Source organism: Pseudophryne corroboree, chromosome 9 (genome assembly GCF_028390025.1).
Source record: "Pseudophryne corroboree isolate aPseCor3 chromosome 9, aPseCor3.hap2, whole genome shotgun sequence".
NCBI classification, from domain to species: domain Eukaryota; kingdom Metazoa; phylum Chordata; class Amphibia; order Anura; family Myobatrachidae; genus Pseudophryne; species Pseudophryne corroboree.
Genome location: NC_086452.1, coordinates 293,982,535 through 294,009,964, shown reverse-complemented (window position 1 = coordinate 294,009,964; position 27,430 = coordinate 293,982,535). Strand labels below are relative to the sequence as shown.

Genomic DNA, 27,430 nt, shown 5'->3' with positions numbered 1-27,430 from the left:
CCCGCCCGTTTGGGAGCTTTGGTATAATCCCCATGGTCCTGACGGAGTCCCCAGCATCCACTAGGACGTTAGAGAAAATAAGATTTTACTTACCGATAAATCTATTTCTCGTAGTCCGTAGTGGATGCTGGGCGCCCATCCCAAGTGCGGATTGTCTGCATTACTTGTACATAGTTATTGTTACAAAAATCGGGTTATTATTGTTGTGAGCCATCTTTTTTAGAGGCTACTTCATTGTTATCATACTGTTAACTGGGTTCAGATCACAAGTTGTACGGTGTGATTGGTGTGGCTGGTTTGGGTCTTACCCGGGATTCAAGATCCTTCCTTATTGTGTACGCTCGTCCGGGCACAGTACCTAACTGAGGCTTGGAGGAGGGTCATAGGGGGAGGAGCCAGTACACACCATGTGATCCTAAAAGCTTGCTTTTGTGCCCTGTCTCCTGCGGAGCCGCTATTCCCCATGGTCCTGACGGAGTCCCCAGCATCCACTACGGACTACGAGAAATAGATTTATCGGTAAGTAAAATCTTATTTTTACCTCATTCTGATCACCTGGTTGATATAAGTCAGGAATCCTGGGAAAATCCAGGTAAGAAGTTCGTGCCTCACAAGAAGCTGCTTGCTCGCTATCTCCTCGCGCCAGAGCTGTCTAAAAATTGGGAGACACCTCCTCCAGTGGATTCGCATGTGGCAAGGATGGTGGTTTCCTCAGCTCTACCTGTCACTACCGTCACGTCTCTGAAAGAGCCTACGGATAAACGTGTGGAGGGTTGTCTGAAAGCGATTTACACCCCCACAGGTGCTGCGCAAAGGCCCACTATTGCTGCAGAAGCTATTGAAGCGTGGGCCCAAGAGTTGGAAGCTGAAATCTCTTCTGGCAGCCAAGGCTTCTAGTATGTCAGTCCTGGCTCGCTGGATATTGTGGCTGAGATCCTGGTCTGTGGATCTGGTTTCTAGAAAAACCCTGGAGGTACTCCCTTTTTAAAGGGAAATATCCTGTTCGGCGAGGACTTAAATAAGATAGTGGCTGATTTGGCTACTGCCAAAACAGCCCGTCTGCCAAGTGCTGCTCCTTCTGTGCCGAAGGCTAAAAGTACTTCCTTTCGTCCTTCAAGTAAAGCAAAAGGTTAGGCGTACAGAAAAAAGGTTTTTAGGCGCTGAACAGGGTCGTGCAAATATAGCACTGGTAATGGCAGCCACTTGGTAAGGAGGTAGCCGGCCTCCTGAAAGTGAAACAACTAAAACAAAATCACCAAGTAGGCGCACGGTACCAGTGATGTTGATAAAAACACAATTTATTAACATAAAACCAATAACAAACTGATTAAAAGACACAACACTACACAGAGCATATAACTGAGGTATTATACCTTATAGTTCACACACAAAGTGTATAAATAAGTGAAAGGGACACTAATATGCAGGAGAACCCGTCTCTGTAAGATAGGGTTAATCTCTCACATTAATTCCATATCAGACAGTTTAAATGAAAAGGAAGTCCTGTAAACTGATGTAATTAGCGTTTGTGACCATAAAGGTGTCCAGATTTAAATAGTGTTTCCTTGGAGCAAAATAAACCAGCCGATTTAATGTTACTCACTGAGACGTAATGATCTCTTGCTGTACGGGATAAATGGTTAAGAAACCGCTTGTTATCACCCTGTGCATGGGTGAGACATCCGTCAGCGGTATATTCAGATGAAAGCCACTTCTTTCTGTGCAGCACCAGTTGCCTGTATTAGATCACCATACAGATCCTCCAGCTTGCTGAGCGACGCCCGGCCGGGCAGGAGGTAACAATGTTCCAAATGCAAGGAGAGTTAGAGTGGAGTGATTGAATCACAGGCTGGATCATTCACCGGTAACTTGTAACAAACGGCTGAAAGTGATGGATGTCGTGCTCCGTGGGACACTTAATGGTCAAGTGTGGCCCTTACTTCTGTACCCTCAACGCGTTTCTCCGCACCTCAGGCGGCTTCTTCAAGAGGCAGAGTGTTCTTCTCTGAGCACAATTGTGGTTGTTTTATACCTTGTCCCATTAAAATCATTAGAAACAGGTGAGTGTGAAGGCTCAACAGGTGCTCTGAAATCAGAGTCTTCATACACAGATAACGTGTCACAGGGTTTTTAATTAGACATTTAATTCAAAAAATATATATTTTAAAATCAATCCTATGGCTATCAGTTTGTCATAAATAAAAACAACATAAATAAAAATATAAATATATTTCTGTTATGCGGATTCTATGACAAACTGATGTCTTTTAATGGGCGGAACGCCATCTACCGGCCATATCGGCAATATTCATTCCGGGAGTCCTGAATTGGGAAGCAGACTTTCTCAGTCATCAGGACTTACACGCCGGAGAGTGGGGTCTCCATCCAGAAGTGTTTCAACTCCTAGTGGAAAGGTGGGGCATTCCAGACGTGGATCTGATGGCGTCTCGATACAATCACAAGGTTCTGGTCTTCGGAGCAAGGACAAGGAATCCTCAAGCAGCATTCATGGATGCGCTGGCGGTGCCATGGAAGTTTCGGCTGCCGTACGTGTTCCCTCCGGTGTCACTCCTGCTCAGGGTAATTCGTAAGTTCAAGCAGGAAGGAGGAATCCTGCTTCTCATAGCTCCAGCGTGGCCCAGACGGCACTGGTTCTCAGACCTTCAGGGCCTCTCGTCAGAGCGTCCAATTCTACTTCCACAACGCCCAGACCTCCTCGTTCAGGGCCCCTGTGTCTACCAGGACCTGGCCCAGCTGTCTTTGACTGCGTGGCTCTTGAAGCTTCCGTCTTGGGGGGCTAAAGGGTTTTCTGAGGCGGTCATCCAAACTAAGTTGCGGGCCCGGAAACCGTCTTCTGCTCGGATTTACCACAGGGTCTGGCATTCTTACTTTTGTTTTAGTGCGCATCTAACAATTATGACGCTTCCAAGTTTAGTACAGCCAAGCTTTTGGCTTTTCAGCAGGGCCTAGACTTAGGCCTGCGTCTGGCTTTCCTCAAGGTTCATATTTCTGCCTTGTCGGTTTGGTTTCAGAGAGAGATTGCGACCTTACCCGATGTTCATACCTTTACTCAGGGTGTGTTGCGTATCCAACCTCCCTATGTCCTGCCTGTGGCTCCTTGGGATTTGTCAGTGGTTTTGGAGGCGTTACAAGAGTCTCCGTTTGAACCTCTTGGTTCAGCTAATCTTAAGTGGCTTTCCTTTAAGGTGGTGTTTCTGCTGGCTATTGCCCCTGCTAGAAAAGTGTCTGATTTGGGTGCCTTGTCTTGTAGTTCCCCATATCTGATATTTCACCGTGACCGGGTGGTTCTTAGGACCCGTCCCGCATATTTACCTAAGGTGGTTTCCACCTTTAATCAGGAGATTGTGGTTCTGGCCCTTGTCTCTCCTGACTTGTCTCCCAAAGAGCGGTCTTTGGATGTGGTACGGGCTCTCCGTATCTATGTGAAGAGAACTACTTCTATTATGAAATCTGATTCTCTTTGTTCTGTTTGGATTTCACAAACGTGGCTGGCCTGCTCACCAGCAGACTTTGGCTAGATGGATTAGAATGGTGATTGCACATGCTTATGTGAGGGCTGGTCTGTCCGCTCCTGCTCACATTATGGCCCATTCTACTCTGTCTGTTGGACCTTCTTGGGCGGCCCGCCGTGGTGCGACCCTTGAACAATTGTGCAAGGCGGCTACGTGGTCCTCGGTGAACACGTTCATAACGTTCTATGCCTCCGATACTGCCGCTTCCCAGGATGCTTCCTTTGGACGCCGGGTTCTTGTGCCCGCTACAGTGCGTCCCCTCCCATAAGGAACTGCTTTAGGACATCCCCAAAGTCTATCCTTGTGGAGCCCAGTGTACCCTGCAGCAGAAAACGAGATTTATGGTAAGAACTTATCTTTGTTAAATCTCTTTCTGTGAGGTACACTGGGCTCCACAAGGCGCCCACCCTGACGCACTTAGCTTCTTTGGGTTTGTATGGCATTATCCGCTGACACTTCTCCTGTCGTGAGAGTGTGGTGTATGTGGCTACTAACCGTTGTCGTCTCTTTTCCTGCTACTGCATTGGGCTGGTTAACTAAAAACTGAGCTCCTGTACAGGGAGGCGGGGTTATAGAAGAGGCGGCGCTATGCATCTTGGGAACAGTCAAAGCTTTTGAGCCTGTTGGTGCCTCGGATCAAGATCCTACTCTACACCCCAATGTCTATCCTTGTGGAGCCCAGTGTACCTTGCAGAAAGAGATTTAAAATACAATAAATTGTGGAAAACTGCTCTAATCAAGCTGGTAACAATCCCCAGGTGCTGCGGGAGGGGGTTACTCTAGACAAGAAATACAAAAGGGATTTTTCCCACGCACTCTGCTGGCTGTTAGTAAGAAGAACTGTATACACTATGTAATAATAGAAAATTTAGAGCTCTTCGTTACATATGTTTTGCAAAAGATATGATAAGCCTCCAGGCCACTTCACGGCTGCTCTATTGCTGGAGGTCCCTAACTAAGCATAAGTCCAGGGCTTGGACCCCACAAAGCCGGCTCAGGCCCGACCACCCTAGGGCAGCACACCATTGAAATACTAAAGTGTTAATATGTGTTAAGAAAGAAGCAGAAGCTATGGGTTAGAAAGTGCTACAAAAATAAGGGTGTTAATAAAATACTCAACAGAGTAATATTAGTGAAAAAATAGGAGTGTTACATAAGTGCTAAATAAATAATATGGCGTGCTACCCCAAGGTGGCCCAGCCCCACCAGACCTGAGGGGTACCACTCCCCAAACCCATGCACAGCATAATAATAATAATAACATCCACTATGGGTCATACAATTGCTTAATGTATGGCCACATGATAATGGCACATACAAAACATATCCAGATTGAGAGCTAGTTTACCTGGAGGCACCCCTGTATCCTCCAAATGGCACCACAGGACCCAGCATGCCCTCCTAATGCTGGCTCCATCTATGCCTCACTGAACTGCAATAAATTGTGGAAAACTGCTCTAATCAAGCTGGTAACAATCCCCAGGTGCTGCGGGAGGTGGTTATAGTACAGGGAGGCGGGGTTATAGAAGAGGCGGCGCTATGCATCTTGGGAACAGTCAAAGCTTTTGAGCCTGTTGGTGCCTCGGATCAAGATCCTACTCTACACCCCAATGTCTATCCTTGTGGAGCCCAGTGTACCTTGCAGAAAGAGATTTAACAAAGGTAAGTTCTTACCATAAATCTCGTTTTCATCATCTGATGATTTCATGTGTAGCCTGTGATAGTCGATTTATTTACATTCGGTTCATCAGTTTGTCTTATTGAAGACGCTGTTGGGGATATACCACAATCAGTGAGCAGCATGTGTTAATATTGTAAGAATTAACATTTCAGCTAAGCTGTGTACAAGGTCTGTGCAACATTGTCCATCTATACATGATGTAATCAGGAAATGTATTATGCTAAACAGCAAATCATTTTTACACATAACCATCCTGTACCAATCAGAGGATAATGCAGTTTTTGCCCAACAACAACATAAGTGTTTTGCTGCCCTTAGACATAATAAATACTCAGCACTTTCACAGTGTACTACACAATTTTGTGACTAATCACTTTTCGCTAAAGTAATGTGACCCTTCCCATGCACCTGCAGTAAGGATCAGAAATATCAACCTACAATCATTTACTATTAAGTCAGCAGCACTTCTAGCAGTCGGAGATATATATATATATATATGTATCCCTTATCCAAAATGCTTGGGACCAAAGGAATTTTGGATATCGGATTTTTCCGTATTTTGGAATAATTGCATATCATGGTGATGGGACCTAAATATAAGCACAGAATGCATTTGTTACATATTCACCTTATACACCCAGCCTGAAGGTAATTTTAGCCAATATTTTTAATAACTTTTTGCATTAAACAAAGTGTGTGTACAGTCACACAATTCATTTATGTTTCATATACACCTTATGCACACAGCCTGAAGGTCATTTAATACAATATTTTTAATAACTGAGTATTAAACAAAGTTTGTGTACACTGAGCCATCAAAAAACAAAGTTTTCACTATCTCAGTCTCACTCAAAGTCCGTATTTCGGAATATTCCGTATTTCGGAATATTTGGATATGGGATACTCAACCTGTATATATAATCTCTCACACATTATCAACTACGAACACATCTCCAAGCATGTAGGAGTACATATCACTGAATTCTGTCTTATACAGATATTTAAAGTATTAAGACACATTGCAGAGAAAACCACAGTATTGTACATAAAACTCGTATGCAAAAGGCACTAAAGTTAACTGTTCATACTAACAAAAGTAGATAGAAATTTAGTGCTGTATAACCCGTACTCAGTAGAGTGGGATACAGGGAGACTTACCCCACTTCCAGGATCGATCAATACGTTAGTAACCGCTGAGTGGATCCAGACGCTACTAGTGTACACTGCCGCTCCGGTAACTTTTAGTTGACACAGACGCCCGGTGAACGCTAGTGCATGCAGACGCTCATGTCTGCGACCCAGTCTCTTAGCGGTAAACCTTAGTGTATACAGACGCAGCGGCCTAGGCTGCGACCGAGTCCCCTCGTGGTAGCGTCTGAGACGGAAGTGAGGCAATCAGTTCATGGCGGGAGACGCACGGTAACTGGTCATGAACTGGGGGGAGGGGCGACCTGGAGAGCGTCTGACGCCCCACTGCTGACATCAACCCTAGGGATTGCAACCTCAAACTAATCCTGGCACCTTATGATACCTAAAGCCTAGCGCTGAAGCACCCATGGTGGCGGCGCGCCAGCTACTGTTTGGTAGTCTCCTCCCAAAACAGTGCAGCTGTGTCCGTATTCCCCTTCTAAGCAGAACCGATGCTTTACCTTCTCCCCGTGCTCCGGGCACAGCCTGGTAACGTCTGCTGGACCTGCTAGTAACATCCGACACAGACGCCCGCCGAGACAGCACTTGTACCGTGGATAAGCGTTGTTGGAGCTATTCTTTCCAATATGCATGTAAGACGCTGTTAGGAAAGATCACTCAAACATAGTAAGACTAACTCCAATAAAGCTTAGGGCTGCCAAACACAGCAACCCTGTGACCATGGTCCGGCTCCTGCTGCACCAAGTAAGAAACTGATTTGACTGAGTCAGTGGGCGGGATTATATGGACGAACCCAGTGCATTCTGGGAGGCCTGAAAGCTTGTGATCGTTTGGTGCCAATCCGCTGTCGCTCCATCATATCCCAATGTTATCCTGTGGACCCTGCCGGAGAAATTCTGGCTTCACCTCCTCCAGTATTTTTGAGTGTCTCATAACAGTTCCTGGAGGGGGGAAATAAATAATATCAAGGGAGGGATCTAGTGGCTGCCATGGAGTCTCTAGAAGAAACAGAATTATCGGAGTGTATAATCCGATGTTATCCTTTTATTTATATAGCGCCACAAGGAATCTGCAGCGCCCAATTACAGAGTACATAAAGAAAATAAAACTGGAAAATAGTGACTTACTGTTGAAGACAATATAGGACGGGTACAGGGTTTATAAACATGGCTGCATCAGATGACACTGAAATAAGTATCAGGGTGGCAAGAGACCAAGACTTGGTGCCGTTGAAGATAGTTTAAGTAAGAGAAAAATAAGCACATGAGGGTTGAGGGCTCTGCTCATGAGTGCTTACGTTCTAAAGGAATAGTCTAACTATAAATGTGAGAGATCTATAGCATCCTCACAGTGCATGATATTACCCGGTCTTAAAATTCCTGGATGCAGTTATCTAATCAACATTGATAATGTCAACCAGCTGGAGATCAGCAACAGAATGTTGGTGGCACAATGCAGACTAATGGGGGGTACACACAGATGTATGCTTAATTTCAGAAATGAAGCACGGATCTCTCCGTGTGTATGCCCCATAGCGATGCGCGGCCCCGAGCCATTGAAGTGTTGCATCCATTGTCATGAATATAGATGACTCAGAAAAGTTAGTACAGGTTGAGTATCCCTTATCCAAAATTCAAAATCCCACATTTTTGGGGGACCCTAATGAGATAATGACATATAGATATTGATCTATCTATTCTCTGTGTCATTAACTCAGTAGGGGAACCAAAAATGTGTGATTTTTGGATAAAGGATACTCCACCTGGTATGTATGTTTTTTTTTAAATGCGTTGTCTAGTTCTGCTCTGGGTAAATTAAAGAATATTGTTCACGCCAGCAATCAATCATTTTTCGCACATTTCAAAGAAACGAATGACTATAGCTTTGAAACTGTCTTGCTATGTCTTAAGTTAAACCTTATTTCAATGCTTAACACTAATTTTTTTTTTTTTTTTTCCTTTTCTTCTCGTTTTACACAGTGGAATGCAGTTGCTCTTTGGGCCTGGGACATTGTGGTTGATAATTGCGCTATATGTAGAAACCACATCATGGACTTGTGTAAGTTAATACCATAAAGCAGTCTTTTGCTCTAAACAAAAACAAGGCCAGATAAAAAGGTCAATATTTAACGGATGGGTCTCAAGGTGCATACACACGTTGGGATTCGGGATATGCCCGATTCTCACTATGCCACAGGGACTATGTCGGTATCGCAAGCATATGATGACACTGCTTGCGATACTGGCTTTGTCCGTTTTTGGTTAAGTGTCAGTTTTGACTATCTCTTCTCTACGAGAGACAAAATTTACTTGCCTGCACAGTCTATCTTGGCATGCAATACCGACCGGTTGACTTTCACCTTGCGATCTGCACTAACTTTTTTTTTTTTCCAATTTTGACTATATAGTCAAAATCGCAAAGAAATATCTCACCATGTGTACACACCATTATCCCTCTAAATGTTGTAGTAAGGGAATATTTCCTAAACCTTTTATATAGATCTGAATTATTTGGAGAATCCACTTCTAAGAACTTCCTCAAGTTTTCAGGTGATGCTGTGGTCATGCAGGAGTGTTAGAATGTTTTCAATCAATAATGCTCCTGATTAGGTGAACACTATAGCATGTGCTGCACAAGCTATATAGTTCTAGATCTCCAATCCCATTTTCTCTAACGTCCTTGTGGATGCTGGGAACTCCGTAAGGACCATGGGGAATAGCGGGCTCCGAAGGAGGCTGGGCACTCTAGAAAGATTTATGACTACCTGGTGTGCACTGGCTCCTCCCACTATGACCCTCCTCCAAGCCTCAGTTAGATCTTGTGCCCGGCCGAGGTTGGATGCACACTAGGGGCTCTCCTGAGCCCTTAGAAAGAAAGTATAGAATTAGGTTTTTTATTTTCAGTGAGACCTGCTGGCAACAGGCTCACTGCAGCGAGGGACTAAGGGGAGAAGAAGCGAACTCGCCTGCTTGCAGCCGGATTGGGCTTCTTAGGCTACTGGACACCATTAGCTCCAGAGGGAACGACCGCAGGCCCAGTCCTTGGTGTTCGGTCCCGGAGCCGCGCCGCCGTCCCCCTTACAGAGCCAGAAGCAAGAAGAGGTCCGGAAAATCGGCGGCAGAAGACATCAGTCTTCACCAAGGTAGCGCACAGCACTGCAGCTGTGCGCCATTGCTCCTCATGCACACCCCACACTCCGGTCACTGAGGGTGCAGGGCGCTGGGGGGGGTGCCCTGAGCAGCAATATAAACACCTTGGCTGGCAAAAATACATCACATATAACCCCCAGGGCTATATGGATGTATATTAACCCCTGCCAGATTCCATAAAAATGCGGGAGAAAAGTCCGCGAAAAAGGGGCGGAGCCTATCTCCTCAGCACACTGGCGCCATTTTTCCCTCACAGCTCCGTTGGAGGGAAGCTCCCTGGCTCTCCCCTGCAGTCTACACTACAGAACAGGGTTAAAACAGAGAGGGGGGGGCACTAAATTTAGGCGCAGTATAAATTATATAAAAGCAGCTATAGGGGACATAACTCAGTTAGTCCCTGCATTATATAGCGCTCTGGTGTGTGCTGGCATACTCTCACTCTGTCCCCCCAAAGGGCTTTTGTGGGTCCTGTCCTCATTGGAGCATTCCTTGTGTGTGTGCGGTGTGTCGGTACGGCTGTGTCGACATGTTTGATGAGGAGACTTATGTGGAGGCGGAGCAGATGCCGATAAATGAGATGTCGCCCCTGTGGGCCGACACCAGAGTGGATGGATAGGTGGAAGGTATTAACCGACAGTGTCAACTCCTTACATAAAAGGCTGGATGACGTAACAGCTATGGGACAGCCGGCTTCTCAGCCCGCGCCTGCCCAGACGTCTCAAAGGCCATCAACGCTCCCTCAGATGGCAGACACAGATGTCGACACGGAGTCTGACTCCAGTGTCGACGAGGTTGAGACATTTACACAATCCACTAGGAACATCCGTTACATGATCCCGGCAATATAAAATGTGTTACACATTTCTGACATTAACCCAAGTACCACTAAAAACAAAGGGTTTTATGTGTGGGGAGAAAAAGCAGGCAGTGTTTTGTTCCCCCATCAAATGAGTGAATGAAGTGTGAAAAAGCGTGGGTTTCCCCGATAAGAAACTGGTAATTTCTAACAAGTTACTGATGGCGTACCCTTTCCCGCCAGAGGATAAGTTACGCTGGGAGATATCCCCTAGGGTGGATAAGGCGCTCACACGTTTATCAAGGTGGCACTGCCGTCTTAGGATACGGCCACTTTGAAGGTACCTGCTGATAAATAGCAGGAGGCTATCCTGAAGTCTGTAATTACACACTCAGGTATTAGACTGAGACCTGCAGACTGCTGCAGCGTGGTCTGTACCCCTTTCAAACAGGGATACTATTTTGCGAACATAAGACGTCTTATATATGAGGGATGCACAGAGGAATATTTTGCTGGCTGGCATCCTGAATTATTGCAATGTCCATTCTGTCAGGAGGGTATTGGAGACCCGACACTGGACAGGTGATGCTGACTTTAAAAGGCACATAGAGCCTTATAAGGGTGAGGAATTGGTTGGGGATGGTCTCTGGGACCTCGTATCCACAGCAACAGCTGGGATGAAAATATTTTACCTCCGGTTTCCTCACAGCCTAAGAAACGCACTGTATTATCAGGTACAGTCCTTTCGGCTTCAAAAAAGCAGGCGGGTCAAACGAGGGAAGAGGGAAAAAGCTGCAACAGCAGCCAGTTCCCAGAATCAAAATTCTTCCCCTGCTTCCTCTGAGTCCACCGCATGACACGGGGGCTCAACAGGAGTAGCCAGGTACGGTGGGGGGCCGCCTCAAAAATTTCAGCGATCAGTGGGCTCGCTCACAGGTGGATCCCTGGATCCTTCAAGTAGTATCTCAGGGGTACAAGCTGGAAGTCGAGGCGTCTCCCCCCTGCCGTTTACTCAAATCTGCCTTGCCGACAACTCCCTCAGGCAGGGAGGCTGTGCTAGAGGCAATTCACAAGCTGTATTACCAGCAGGTGATATTCAAGGTGCCCCTACTTCAACAAGGACGGGGTTACTATTCCACTCTGTTTGTGGTACCGAAACCAGCCGGTTCGGTGAGACCCATTTTAAAATGGAAATCCTTGAACACTTACATAACAAAGTTCAAGATGGAATCGCTCAGGGCGGTTATTGCAAGCCTGGACGAGGGGGATTACATGGTATCCCTGGACATCAAGGATGCTTACCTGCATGTCCCTATTTACCTTCCTCACCAGGAGTACCTCAGATTGTGGTACAGGATTGCCATTACCAATTCCAGACACTACCGTTTGGACTGTCCACGGCACCGAGGGTGTTTACCAAGGTAATGGCAGAAATGATGATACTCCTTCAAAAAAAAAAAAAAGGGAGTTTTTATTTATCCCATACTTGGACGATCTCCTTATAAAGGCAAGGTCCAGGGAGCAGTTACTGGTCGGAGTAGCACTATCTCAGGAGGTGCTACAACAGCATGGCTGGATTCTGAACATTCCAAAGTCACAGCTGGTTCCTTCCACTCGCTTACTGTTCCTGGGGATGATTCTGGACACAGAACAGAAAAAAGTGTTTCTCCCGCAGGAGAAAGCCAAGGAGCTGTCATCTCTAGTCAGAGACCTCCTAAAACCAAAAAGGGTATTGGTGCATCGTTGCACACGAGTCCTGGGAAAAATGGTGGCTTCATACGAAGCAATTCCATTCGGCAGGTTCCATGCGAGGACCTTCCAGTGAGACCTCTTAGATAAGTGGTCGGGATCGCATCTTCAAATGCATCAAATGATAACCCTGTCTCCAAGGACCAGGGTGTCTCTTACTGTGGTGGATGCAGGGTGCTCATCTTCTAGAGGGCCGCAGTTTCGGCATACAGGACTGGGTCCTGGTGACCACGGATGCCAGCCTTCAAGGCTGGGGAGCAGTCACACAGGGAAGAAACTTCCAGGGCCTATGGTCAAGTCAGGAGACTTCCCTACATATAAATTCTGGAACTGAGGGCCATTTACAATGCCCTAAGTCAGGCAAGACCCCTGCTTCAAAACCAGCCGGTACTGATACAGTCAGACAACATCACGGCAGTCGCCCATGTGACCCGACAGGGCGGCACAAGAAGCAGGATGGCAATGGCAGAAGCCACAAGGATTCTCCGATGGGCGGAAAATCACGTACTAGCACTGTCGGCAGTGTTCATTCCGGGAGTGGACAACTGGGAAGCAGACTTCCTCAGCAGACACGACCTACACCCGGGAGAGTGGGGACTTCATCCAGAAGTCTTCCTGCTGTTGGTAAACCGTTGGGAAAGGCCACAGGTGGACATGATGGCGTCCCGCCTCAACAAAAAGCTAAAGAGATATTGCGCCAGGTCAAGGGACCCTCAGGCGATAGCTGTGGACGCTCTAGTGACACCGTGGGTGTACCAGTCGGTTTTATGTGTTCCCTACTCTGCCTCTCATACAAAAGGTACTGAGAATAATAAGATGGCGAGGAGTAAGAACGATACTCGTGGTTCCGGATTGGCCAAGAAGGGCTTGGTACCCGGAACTTCAGGAAATGATATCAGAGGACCCATGGCCTCTGCCGCTCAGACAGGACCTGCTTCAGCAGGGGCCCTGTCTGTTCCAAGACTTACCGCGGCTGCGTTTGACGGCATGGCGATTGAGCGCCGGATCCTGAAGGAAAAGGGTATTCTGGAAGAAGTCATTCCTGCGCTTATTAAAGCCAGGAAAGATGTTACGGCAAAGCATCATCACCGCATGTGGCGGAAATATGTTGCTTGGTGCGAGGCCAAAAAGGCCCCAACAGAGGAATTTCCACTAGGTTGATTTCTACATTTCCTGCAAGCAGGAGTGAATATGGGCCTAAGTCTAGGCTCCATTAAAGTACAGATCTCGGCTCTGTCGATTTTCTTTCAAAAAGAATTAGCTTCGGTACCTGAAGTTCAGACATTGTGAAAGGAGTGCTGCATATTCAGCCCCCGTTTGTGCCCCCTGTGGCACCTTGGGATCTCAACGTGGTGTTGAGTTTTCTTAAAATCACATTGGTTTGAGCCACTAAAAACCGTTGATCTAAAATATCTCACGTGGAAAGTGGTCATGTTATTGGCCTTGGCTTCAGCCAGGCGAGTGTCAGAATTGGCGGCTTTATCATGTAAAAGCCCTTATCTGATTTTCCATATGGATAGGGCAGAATTGAGGACTCGTCCCCAATTTCTTCCTAAGGTGGTGTCAGCGTTTCACCTGAACCAGCCTATTGTGGTGCCGGCGGCTACTAGTGAGTTGGAGGACTCCAAGTTGCTAGACGTTGTCAGGGCCCTGAAAATATGTTTCCAGGACGGCTGGAGTCAGAAACTCTGACTCGCTGTTTATCCTGTATGCACCCAACAAGCTGGGTGCTCCTGCTTCTAAGCAGTCCAATTCAGCTTGCACATTCTGTGGCAGGCATACCACAGCCAAAATCTGTAAATGCCCATTCCACAAGGAAGGTGGACTCATCTTGGGCGGCTGCCCGAGGGGTCTCGGCTTTACAACTTTGCCGAGCAGCTACTTGGTCAGGGGCAAACACGTTTGCAAAATTCTACAAATTTGATACCCTGGCTGAGGAGGACCTGGAGTTCTCTCATTCGGTGCTACAGAGTCATCCGCACTCTCCCGCCCGTTTGGGAGCTTTGGTATAATCCCCATGGTTCTTACGGAGTTCCCAGCATCCACTAGGACGTTAGAGAAAATAAGAATTTACTCACCGGTAATTCTATTTCTCGTAGTCCGTAGTGGATGCTGGGCGCCCATCCCAAGTGCGGATTGTCTGCAATACTTGTAAATAGTTATTGTTAACTAAAGGGTTATTGTTGAGCCATCTGTTGAGAGGCTCAGTTGTTTTCATACTGTCAAACTGGATATAGTATCACGAGTTGTACGGTGTGATTGGTGTGGCTGGTATGAGTCTTACCCGGGATTCTAAATCCTTCCTTATTATGTCTGCTCGTCCGGGCACAGTGTCCTAACTGAGGCTTGGAGGAGGGTCATAGTGGGAGGAGCCAGTGCACACCAGGTAGTCATAAATCTTTCTAGAGTGCCCAGCCTCCTTCGGAGCCCGCTATTCCCCATGGTCCTTACGGAGTTCCCAGCATCCACTACGGACTACGAGAAATAGAATTACCGGTGAGTAAATTCTTATTTTACAGAAAGTATACAATGAGCAAGAATTTGCTCAGTGTTTAAGGATGCACACCAAACCAATAGTCGCTCTATTGGATTGGAGCGTTTATTTAATTGGCACACACTATTGCTTCGTGTGTAACAGGCTTCACTCTTTGTTGGAGTAAAATTGTAGTTAACAAGACATGCAGAACTGTTATGTTGGGCCATAAATGGGCAGACCTGTTACATAGTTGTTGAGGTTGAAGAAAAGACTATTGTCCATTGAGTTCAACCTATAGTGCTATATGCTGTATTATCTCCAATTTACTTATAACCTTCAATGCTATTTTCCGCTAAAAAATTGTCTAATCTTTTCTTAAATGCCTCGATTAAATCAGACATTATTCTCTCCGGCAGTGAATTCCATAAACTCACTGTCCGCACTGTGAAGAAACCTTTCCTACGCTTAGTCTTAAACTTCCTCCCCTTCAACCTAAGGGGAGGACCACGTGTCCTGTGTACAGAGCTCTTAATAAGTAAATCGCCTGAAAGTTCCTTATATTGCCCCTTGATATATTTGAAGATATTAATCATGTCCTCTCTTATGCGCCTTTTTTCTAGTGTAAACATATCCAGCCTAAGTAGTCTCTCCTCATAATCCAATGACTCTAGGCCCTTAACTAATTTTGTAGCTCTTTTTTGAACCCTCTCTAGTTCAACTGTGTGTGAGTGTAATTAAAAAAAAAAAAAATATATATATTTCTCTAACGTCCTAGTGGATGCTGGGGACTCCGTAAGGACCATGGGGATAGACGGGCTCCGCAGGAGACATGGGCACTTTTAAGAAAGAATTTGGGTTCTTGTGTGCACTGGCTCCTCCCTCTATGCGCCTCCTCCAGACCTCAGTTTGATACTGTGCCCAGACGAGCTGGGTGCTTTTCAGTGAGCTCTCCTGAGTTCGCTGAGAGAAAGTGTTTTGTTAGGTTCTTTATTTTCAGGGAGCTCTGCTGGCAACAGACTCCCTGCATCGTGGGACAGAGGTGAGAGAAGCAGCCCTACTCTCTCAAGCTAGGTCCTGCTTCTTAGGCTACTGGACACCATTAGCTCCAGAGGGATCGTACGCAGGATCTCGCCCTCGCCGTCCGGTCCCAGAGCCGCGCCGCCGTCCCCCTCGCAGAGCCGGAAGACAGAAGCCGGGTGAGTATGAGAAGCAAGAAGACTTCAAAATCGGCGACAGAAGACTCCGTTCTTCACTGAGGTAACGCACAGCACTGCAGCTGTGCGCCATTGCTCCCAAAAACCTCATACTCCGGTCACTGTAAGGGCGCAGGGGGGGGGCGCCCTGGGCAGCATTTGGATCCTCTTTTTGGCAAAAGTAGACATATATACAGTTGGGCACTGTATATATGTATGAGCCCCCGCCAAGAAAATGCATATTTAAGCGGGACAGAAGCCCGCCGTCGAGGGGGCGGGGCTTCTTCCTCAGCACTCGCCAGCGCCATTTTTTTCTCCACGGCTCCGCTGAGAGGAAGCTCCCCAGGCTCTCCCCTGCAGATTCACGGTAGAAGAGGGTAAAAAGAGAGGGAAGGGCACATAAATTAGGCGCAAAAACATATTTTCTCTATCGTCCTAAGTGGATGCTGGGGTTCCTGAAAGGACCATGGGGAATAGCGGCTCCGCAGGAGACAGGGCACAAAAAAGTAAAGCTTTACTAGGTCAGGTGGTGTGCACTGGCTCCTCCCCCTATGACCCTCCTCCTCCTCCTCCTCCAGTTAGATTTTGTGCCCGAACGAGAAGGGTGCAATCTAGGTGGCTCTCCTAAAGAGCTGCTTAGAGAAAGTTTAGTTTAGGTTTTTTTCTTTACAGTGAGTCCTGCTGGCAACAGGATCACTGCAACGTGGGACTTAGGGGGAAAGTAGTAAACTCACCTGCATGCAGAGTGGATTTGCTGCTTGGCTACTGGACACCATTAGCTCCAGAGGGATCGAACACAGGCCCAGCCGTGGAGTCCGGTCCCGGAGCCGCGCCGCCGACCCCCTTGCAGATGCTGAAGCGTGAAGAGGTCCGGAAACCGGCGGCTGAAGACTCCTCAGTCTTCATAAGGTAGCGCACAGCACTGCAGCTGTGCGCCATTTTCCTCTCAGCACACTTCACTGGGCAGTCACTGAGGGTGCAGAGCGCTGGGGGGGGGCGCTCTGAGAGGCAAATATAAACCTTATACAAGGCTAAAAATACCTCACATATAGCCCATAGGGGCTATATGGAGATATTTAACCCCTGCCTGACTGGAAAAATAGCGGGAGAAGAACCCGCCGAAAAAGGGGCGGGGCCTATCTCCTCAGCACACGGCGCCATTTTCTGTCACAGCTCCGCTGGTCAGAACGGCTCCCAGGTCTCTCCCCTGCACTGCACTACAGAAACAGGGTAAAACAGAGAGGGGGGGCACATTAATGGCTATATATATATATATTAAAGCAGCTATAAGGGAGCACTTAATATAAGGATATCCCTTGTATATATAGCGCTTTGTGGTGTGTGCTGGCAGACTCTCCCTCTGTCTCCCCAAAAGGGCTAGTGGGTCCTGTCTTCATTAGAGCATTCCCTGTGAGTTTGCGGTGTGTGTCGGTACGTGGTGTCGACATGTATGAGGACGATATTGGTGTGGAGGCGGAGCAATTGCCAAATATGCAGATGTCACCCCCCAGGGGGTCGACACCAGAATGGATGCCTTTATTTGTGGAATTACGTGATGGTTTATCTTCCCTTAAACAGTCAGTTGAGGACATGAGGCGGCCGGACAATCAATTAATGCCTGTACAGGCGCCTCAAACACCGTCAGGGGCTGTAAAACGCCCTTTGCCTCAGTCGGTCGACACAGACCCAGACACGGGCACTGATTCCAGTGACGACGGTAGAAATTCAAACGTATTTTCCAGTAGGGCCACACGTTATATGATTTTGGCAATGAAGGAGACGTTACATTTAGCTGATACTACAGATACCGTAAAACAGGGTATTATGTATGGTGTGAAAAAACTACAAACAGTTTTTCCTGAATCAGAAGAATTAAATGACGTGTGTGATGAAGCGTGGGTTGCTCCTGATAAAAAGTTGATAATTTCAAAAAAGTTATTGGCATTATACCCTTTCCCGCCAGAGGTTAGGGCGCGCTGGGAAACACCCCCTAAGGTGGACAAGGCGCTCACACGCTTATCCAAACAAGTGGCGTTACCCTCTCCTGAGACGGCCGCACTTAAGGATCCATCAGATAGAAAGATGGAAGTTATTCAAAAGAATATATACACACATGCAGGTGTTATACTACGACCAGCTATAGCAACTGCCTGGATGTGCAGTGCTGGAGTAGTTTAGTCAGAATCCCTGATTGAAAATATTGATACCCTAGATAGGGACAATGTTTTACTGTCGTTAGAACAAATAAAGGATGCATTTATCTATATGCGTGATGCACAGAGGGATATTTGCACACTGGCATCTCGGATGAGTGCTATGTCCATTTCAGCCAGAAGAGCCTTATGGACACGACAGTGGACAGGCGATGCGGATTCAAAACGTCACATGGAGGTTTTGCCGTATAAAGGGGAGGAGTTATTTGGAGTTGGTCTATCAGACTTGGTGGCCACGGCTACTGCCGGGAAATCCACTTTTTTACCTCAAGTCACTCCCCAACAGAGAAAGGCACCGACCTTTCAACCGCAGCCTTTTCGCTCCTACAAAAATAAGAGAGCAAAGGGCTTGTCGTACCTGCCACGAGGAAGAGGGAAGAGACACCAACAGGCAGCTCCTTCCCAGGAACAGAAGCCCTCCCCGGCTCCTGCAAAAACCTCAGCATGACGCTGGGGCCTCTCAAGCGGACTCGGGGACAGTGGGGGGCCGTCTCAAAAATTACAGCGCGCAGTGGGCTCACTCGCAGGTAGACCCCTGGATCCTGCAGATAATATCTCAGGGGTACAGGTTGGAATTAGAGACGGATCCTCCTCATCGTTTCCTGAAGTCTGCCTTACCAACCGTCTCTTCCGAAAGGGAGAGGGTGTTGGAAGCCATTCACAAGCTGTACGCTCAGCAGGTGATAGTCAAAGTACCCCTATTACAACAAGGAAAGGGGTATTATTCCACTCTATTTGTGGTACCGAAGCCGGATGGCTCGGTAAGGCCTATTCTAAATCTGAAGTCCTTGAACCTCTACATAAAAAAGTTCAAGTTCAAGATGGAGTCACTCAGAGCAGTGATAGCGAACCTGGAAGAAGGGGACTTTATGGTATCCTTGGACATCAAGGATGCGTATCTACACGTTCCGATTTACCCCGCACACCAGGGGTACCTCAGGTTCATTGTTCAAAACTGTCACTATCAGTTTCAGACGCTGCCGTTCGGATTGTCCACGGCGCCTCGGGTCTTTACCAAGGTAATGGCCGAGATGATGATTCTTCTTCGAAGAAAAGGCGTATTAGTTATCCCATACTTGGACGATCTCCTAATAAGGGCAAGGTCCAGAGAACAGCTGGAGACAGCTTTAGCACTATCTCAAGAGGTGCTAAGACAACACGGGTGGATTCTGAATATTCCAAAATCCCATTTAATCCCGACAACTCGTCTGCTGTTCCTAGGAATGATTCTGGACACGGTTCAGAAAAAGGTTTTCCTTCCAGAGGAAAAAGCCAAGGAGTTATCCGATCTGGTCAGGAACCTCCTAAAACCAGGAAAAGTGTCAGTACATCAATGCACAAGAGTCCTGGGAAAAATGGTGGCTTCTTACGAAGCAATTCCATTCGGCAGATTCCATGCAAGAATATTCCAAAGGGATCTGTTGGACAAATGGTCAGGGTCGCATCTGCAGATGCACCTGCGAATAACCCTGTCACCAAAGACAAGGGTGTCACTTCTGTGGTGGTTGCAGAAGGCTCACCTATTAGAAGGCCGCAGATTCGGCATTCAGGATTGGATCCTGGTGACCACGGACGCCAGCCTGAGAGGCTGGGGAGCAGTCACACAAGGAAGAAACTTCCAGGGAGTATGGACGAGTCTGGAAAAGTCTCTTCACATAAACATTCTGGAACTAAGAGCAATCTACAATGCTCTAAGCCAGGCGGAACTTCTCCTGCAAGGAAAGCCGGTGTTGATTCAGTCGGACAACATCACGGCGGTCGCCCATGTAAACAGGCAGGGCGGCACAAGAAGCAGGAGTGCAATGGCAGAAGCTGCCAAGATTCTTCGCTGGGCGGAGAATCACGTGATAGCACTGTCAGCAGTGTTCATCCCGGGCGTGGACAACTGGGAAGCAGACTTCCTCAGCAGACACGATCTTCATCCGGGAGAGTGGGGTCTACATCCAGAAGTCTTCAACATGTTAATAGACCGTTGGGAAAGACCAATTGTAGACATGATGGCGTCTCGCCTCAACAAGAAACTGGACAAATATTGCGCCAGGTCAAGAGATCCACAGGCAATAGCTGTGGACGCACTGGTAACTCCTTGGGTGTACCAGTCAGTGTATGTGTTTCCTCCTCTGCCGCTCATACCAAAGGTATTGAAGATCATACGGCAAAGAAGAGTAAGAACAATACTAGTGGTTCCGGATTGGCCGAGAAGGACTTGGTATCCGGAACTTCAAGAGATGCTCACGGACGAACCGTGGCCTCTACCTCTGAGAAGGGACCTGCTACAGCAGGGTCCCTGTCTTTTTCAAGACTTACCGCGGCTGCGTTTGACGGCATGGCGGTTGAACGCCAGATCCTAAAAGGGAAAGGCATTCCAGAAGAAGTCATTCCTACCTTGATTAAGGCACGGAAGGAAGTCACCGTGAAACATTATCACCGCATTTGGCGAAAATATGTAGCGTGGTGCGAGGATCGGAGGGTTCCGACGGAGGAATTCCAACTGGGTCGTTTCCTACATTTCCTGCAATCAGGATTATCTATGGGTCTCAAATTGGGATCCATTAAGGTTCAAATTTCGGCCCTGTCAATATTCTTCCAAAAAGAATTGGCCTCTGTCCCTGAGGTCCAGACTTTTGTCAAGGGAGTACTGCATATACAGCCTCCTGTGGTGCCTCCGGTGGCACCGTGGGATCTAAATGTAGTTTTAGATTTCCTCAAATCCCATTGGTTTGAACCATTGAAAAAGGTGGATTTGAAATATCTCACATTGAAAGTGACTATGTTACTAGCCCTGGCCTCTGCCAGGAGAGTATCTGAATTGGCGGCTTTATCTTATAAAAGTCCTTATCTAATCTTCCATTCGGATAGGGCAGAACTGCGGACTCGTCCGCATTTTCTCCCTAAAGTGGTATCAGCATGTCATCTGAACCAACCTATTGTGGTGCCTGCGGCCACTAGCGACTTGGAGGACTCCAAGTTGTTGGACGTTGTCAGAGCCTTAAAAATATACATTGCAAGGACGGCTGGAGTCAGAAAATCTGACTCGCTGTTTATATTGTATGCACCCAACAAGTTGGGCGCACCTGCTTCTAAGCAGTCGATTGCTCGTTGGATTTGTAACACAATTCAACTTGCACATTCTGTGGCAGGCCTGCCACAGCCTAAAACTGTAAAAGCCCACTCCACAAGGAAGGTGGGCTCATCTTGGGCGGCTGCCCGAGGGGTCTCGGCATTACAACTCTGCCGAGCAGCTACGTGGTCGGGGGAGAACACGTTTGTAAAATTTTACAAATTTGATACCCTGGCAAAGGAGGACCTGGAGTTCTCTCATTCGGTGCTGCAGAGTCATCCGCACTCTCCCGCCCGTTTGGGAGCTTTGGTATAATCCCCATGGTCCTTTCAGGAACCCCAGCATCCACTTAGGACGATAGAGAAAATAAGAATTTACTTACCGATAATTCTATTTCTCGGAGTCCGTAGTGGATGCTGGGCGCCCATCCCAAGTGCGGATTATCTGCAATACTTGTACATAGTTATTGTTAACTAATTCGGGTTATTGTTAAGGAGCCATCTTTAAGAGGCCCTTTCTGTTGTCATACTGTTAACTGGGTTTAGATCACAAGTTGTACGGTGTGATTGGTGTGGCTGGTATGAGTCTTACCCGGGATTCAAAATGCCTCCCTTATTGTGTATGCTCGTCCGGGCACAGTACCTAACTGGAGTCTGGAGGAGGGTCATAGGGGGAGGAGCCAGTGCACACCACCTGACCTAGTAAAGCTTTACTTTTTTGTGCCCTGTCTCCTGCGGAGCCGCTATTCCCCATGGTCCTTTCAGGAACCCCAGCATCCACTACGGACTCCGAGAAATAGAATTATCGGTAAGTAAATTCTTATTTTCTCTAACGTCCTAAGTGGATGCTGGGGACTCCGTAAGGACCATGGGGAATAGCGGCTCCGCAGGAGACTGGGCACAAAAGTAAAGCTTTAGAACTACCTGGTGTGCACTGGCTCCTCCCCCTATGACCCTCCTCCAAGCCTCAGTTAGATTTTTGTGCCCGAACGAGAAGGGTGCACACTAGGTGGCTCTCCTGAGCTGCTTAGTGAAAAGTTTAGTTTTAGGTTTTTTATTTTCAGTGAGACCTGCTGGCAACAGGCTCACTGCATCGAGGGACTAAGGGGAGAAGAAGCGAACTCACCTGCGTGCAGAGTGGATTGGGCTTCTTAGGCTACTGGACATTAGCTCCAGAGGGACGATCACAGGCCCAGCCATGGATGGGTCCCAGAGCCGCGCCGCCGGCCCCCTTACAGAGCCAGAAGACAGAAGAGGTCCGGAAAATCGGCGGCAGAAGACGTCCGGTCTTCAACAAGGTAGCACACAGCACTGCAGCTGTGCGCCATTGCTCTCAGCACACTTCACACTCCGGTCACTGAGGGTGCAGGGCGCTGGGGGGGGGGGGCGCCCTGAGACGCAATAAAAACACCTTGGATGGCAAAAAATGCATCACATATAGCTCCTGGGCTATATGGATGAATTTAACCCCTGCCAGAATACATAGAAAAACGGGAGATAGGCTCCGCCCCCTTATCGGCGGCCTTATCTCCTCAGCACACTGGCGCCATTTTCCCTCACAGCTCCGTTGGAGGGAAGCTCCCTGGCTCTCCCCTGCAGTCACTACACTACAGAAAGGGTTAAAAAAGAGGGGGGGGGGCACTAATTACGCGCTGTATTAAAGATACAGCAGCTATAAGGGGAAAAACACTTATATAAGGTTATCCCTGTGTGTTTTTATATATATATATATATATAGCGCTCTGGTGTGTGCTGGCAAACTCTCCCTCTGTCTCCCCAAAGGGCTAGTGGGGGGGTCCTGTCCTCTATCAGAGCATTCCCTGTGTGTGTGCTGTATGTCGGTACGTTTGTGTCGACATGTATGAGGAGAAAAATGATGTGGAGACGGAGCAGATTGCCTGTAATAGTGATGTCACCCCCTAGGGGGTCGACACCTGAGTGGATGAACTGTTGGAAGGAATTACATGACAGTGTCAGCTCTGTATAAAAGACAGTGGTTGACATGAGACAGCCGGCTACTCGGCTTGTGCCTGTCCAGACGTCTCATAGGCCGTCAGGGGCTCTAAAGCGCCCGTTACCTCAGATGGCAGATATAGACGCCGACACGGATACTGACTCCAGTGTCGACGGTGAAGAGACAAATGTGACTTCCAGTAGGGCCACACGTTACATGATTGAGGCAATGAAAAATGTTTTACACACTTCTGATAATACGAGTACCACCAAAAAGGGGTATTATGTTCGGTGAGGAAAAACTACCTGTAGTTTTCCTGAATCTGAGAAATTAAATGAGGTGTGTGATGATGCGTGGTTTTCCCCCGATAAGAACTGATAATTTCAAAAATGTTATTGGCATTATATCCTTTCCCGCCAGAGGTTAGGGTGCGTTGGGAAACACCCCCTAGGGTGGATAAAGCGCTCACACGCTTGTAAGAACAAGGGCTCTACCCTCTCCTGAGATGGCCGCCCTTAAGGATCCTGCTGATAGAAAGCAGGAGGGCATCCTAAAAGGTATTTACACACATACTGGTGTTATACTGCGACCAGCAATCGCCTCAGCCTGGATGTGCAGTGCTGGGTTGGCGTGGTCGGATTCCCTGACTGAAAATATTGATACCCTAGATAGGGACAGTATATTATTGCCTATAGAGCATTTAAAAGATGCATTTCTATATATGCGTGATGCACAGCGGAATATTTGCCGACTGGCATCAAGTCTAAGTGCGTTGTCCATTTCTACCAGTAGAGGGTTATGGACACGACAGTGGTCAGGTGATGCGGATTCCAAACGGCATTTGGAAGTATTGCCTTATTAAGGGGAGGAGTTATTTGGGGTCGGTCTTTCAGACCTGGTGGCCACGGCAACAGCTGGGAAATCCACGTTTGTACCCCAGGTCGCCTCTCAACATGAGAAGACTCCGTATTATCAGGCGCAGTCTTTTCGTGGGCAAGCGGGCAAAAGGTTCCTCATTTCTGCCCCGTGACAGAGGGAGAGGAAAAAGGCTGCAGAAATCAGCCAGTTCCCAGGAACAGAAACCCTCTCCCGCCTCTGCCAAGCCCTCAGTATGACGCTGGGGCTTTACAAGCAGAATCAGGCACGGTAGGGGCCCGTCTCAATGAATTTCAGCGCGCAGTGGGCTCACTCGCAAGTAGACCCCTGGATCCTTCAGGTGATATCTCAGGGGTACAAATTGGAATTCGAGACGTCTCCCCCTCGCCGTTTCCTAAAGTCGGCTTTACCGATGTCTCCTTCTGACAGGGAGACAGTTTTGGAAGCCATTCACAAGCTGTATTCCCAGCAGGTGATGATCAAGGTACCCCTCCTGCAACAGGAAACGGGGTATTATTCCACACTGTTGTGGTACCGAAGCCGGACGGCTCGGTGAGACCGATTCTAAATCTAAAATCTTTGAACACTTACATACAGAGGTTCAAATTCAAGATTGAGTCACTCAGAGCAGTGATTGCGAACCTGGAAGAAGAGGACTACATGATGTCTCGGGACATCAAGGATGCTTACCTTCATGTCCCAATTTACCCTTCTCACCAAGGGTACCTCAGGTTTATGGTACAGAACTGTCACTATCAGTTTCAGACGCTGCCGTATGGATGGTCCACGGCACCCCGGGTCTTTACCAAGGTAATGGCCGAAATGATGATACTCCTTCGAAGGAAGGGAATTTTAGTTATCCCTTACTTGGACGATTCCCTGATAAGGGTAAGATCCAGGGAACAGTTGGAGGTCGGTGTAGCACTATCTCAGGTAGTGTTGCGGCAGCACGATTGGATTCTCAATATTCCAAAATCGCAGCTGATTCCGACGACTCGTCTTCTGTTCTTAGGGATGATCCTGGACACAGTTCAGAAAAAGGTGTTTCTCCCGGAGGAGAAAGTCAGGGAGTTATCCGAGCTAGTCGGGAACCTCCTATAACCGAGCCAAGTCTCAGTACATCAATGAGATGGTTCTGGGAAAAATGGTGGCTTCCTATGAAGCAATCCCATGCGGCAGATTCCACGCAAGAACTTTCCAGTGGGACCTGCTGGACAAATGGTCTGGGTCGCATCTTCAGATGCATCAGCGGATAACCCTGTCACCAAGCACAAGGGTTTCTCTCCTGTGGTGGTTGCAGAGTGCTCATCTTCTAGAGGGCCGCACATTCAGGACTGGGTCCTGGTGACCACGGATGCCAGCCTGCGAGGCTGGGGAGCAGTCACACAGGGAAGGAATTTCCAGAGCTTATGGTCAAGCCTGGAGACATCACTTCACATAAATATCCTGAAGCTAAGGGCCATTTACAATGCTCTAAGCTCAGCAAGACCTCTGCTTCAAGGTCACCCGGAGTTGATCCATTCGGACAACATCACGGCAGTCACCCACGTAAACAGACAGGGTGACACAAGAAGCAGAAGGGCAATGGCAGAAGCTGCAAGGATTCTTCGTTGGCGGAAAATCATGTGATAGCACTGTCAGCAGTATTCATTCCGGGAGTGGACAACTGGGAAGCAGACTTCCTCAGCAGACACGACCTCCACCCGGGAGAGTGGGGACTTCACCCAGAAGTCTTCCACATGTTTATAAAACTCGACAAGTATTGCGCCAGGTCAAGGGACCCTCAGGCAATAGCTGTAGACGCTCTGGTAACACAGTGGGTGTACCAGTCAGTGTATGTGTTCCCTCCTCTGCCTCTCATAACCAAGGTACTGAGAATTATAAGATGGAGAGGAGTAAGCACTATATTCGTGGCTCCGGATTGGCCAAGAAGGACTTGGTAACCAGAACTTCAAGAGATGCTCACGGAGGATCCGTGGCCTCTACCTCTAAGAAGGGACCTGCTCCAGCAAGGACCCTGTCTGTTCCAAGACTTACCGCGGCTGCGTTTAACGGCAGGGCGGTTGAACGCCGGATCCTGAAGGAAAAAGGCATTCTGGATGAAGTCATCCCTATCCTGATCAAAGCCAGGAAAGATATAACCGCAAAACATTATCACCGCATTTGGCGAAAATATGTTGCGTGGTGCGAGGCCAGTAAGGCCCCGACGGAGGAATTTTCAACTAGGTCGATTCCTACATTTCCTGCAAACAGGAGTGTCTATGGGCCTGAAATGGGGGTCCATTAAGGTTCAAATTTCGGCCCTGTCAATTTTCTTCCAAAAAGAACTAGCTTCAGTCCCTGAAGTTCAGACGTTTGTGAAAGGGGTACTGTATATACAGCCTCCTTTTGTGCCTCCAGTGGCACCTTGGGATCTAAATGTAGTTTTTGGGTTCCAAAAGTCACATTGGTTTGAACCACTTAAATATGTGGAGTTAAAATATCTCACATGGAAAGTGGTTATGCTGTTGGCCCTGGCCTGGGCCAGGTGCGTGTCAGAATTGGCGGCTTTATCCTGTAAAAGCCCTCATCTGATTTTCCATTCGGACAGGGCGGAATTGAGGGCTTGTCCTCAGTTTTCTCCCTAAGGTGGTTTTCAGCGTTTCACCTGAATCAACCTATTGTGGTGCCTGCGGCTACTAGGGACTTGGAGGACTCCAAGTTGCTAGACGTTGTCGGAGCCCTGGAAATATAGGTTTCCAGGACGGCTGGAGTCAGAAAATCTGACTCGTTGTTTATTCTGTATGCACCCAACAAGCTGGGTGCTCCTGCTTCTAAGCAGACTATTGCTCGTTGGATTTGTAGTACAATTCAGCTTGCACATTCTGTGACAGGCCTGCCACAGCCAAAATCTGTAAAAGCCCATTCCACAAGGAAGGTGGGCTCATCTTGGGCAGCTGCCCGAGGGGTCTCGGCTTTACAACTTTGCCGAGCAGCTACTTGGTCAGGAGCAAATACGTTTGTAAAATTCTACAAATTTGATACCCTGGCTGAGGAGGACCTGGAGTTCTCTCATTTGGTGCTGCAGAGTCATCCGCACTCTCCCGCCCGTTTGGGAGCTTTGGTATAATCCCCATGGTCCTTACGGAGTCCCCAGCATCCACTTAGGACGTTAGAGAAAATAAGAATTTACTTACCGATAATTCTATTTCTCGTAGTCCGTAGTGGATGCTGGGCGCCCATCCCAAGTGCGGATTGTCTGCAATACTGGTACATAGTTATTGTTACCAAAAAATCGGGTTATTGCTGTAGTGAGCCATCTTTTCTAGAGGCTCCTCTGTTATCATGCTGTTAACTGGGTTTAGATCACAAGTTATATGGTGTGATTGGTGTGGCTGGTATGAGTCTTACCCGGGATTCAAAATCCTTCCTTATTGTGTACGCTCGTCCGGGCACAGTATCCTAACTGAGGCTTGGAGGAGGGTCATAGGGGGAGGAGCCAGTGCACACCAGGTAGTTCTAAAGCTTTACTTTTGTGCCCAGTCTCCTGCGGAGCCGCTAATCCCAATGGTCCTTACGGAGTCCCCAGCATCCACTACGGACTACGAGAAATAGAATTATC

The 27,430-nt window shown here is 47.8% G+C and overlaps 1 protein-coding gene across 1 annotated transcript in view; it reads left to right on the top strand.

The window, feature by feature from the left end:
• RBX1 (ring-box 1) overlaps positions 1-27,430 on the top strand; it is a 216,448-nt gene that overhangs the window by 30,754 nt on the left and 158,264 nt on the right. The window contains exon 2 of the mRNA XM_063938785.1: positions 8,343-8,421. Coding sequence (XP_063794855.1) covers positions 8,343-8,421 — 79 coding nt within the window. The remainder of the gene's footprint in view (positions 1-8,342; positions 8,422-27,430) is intronic.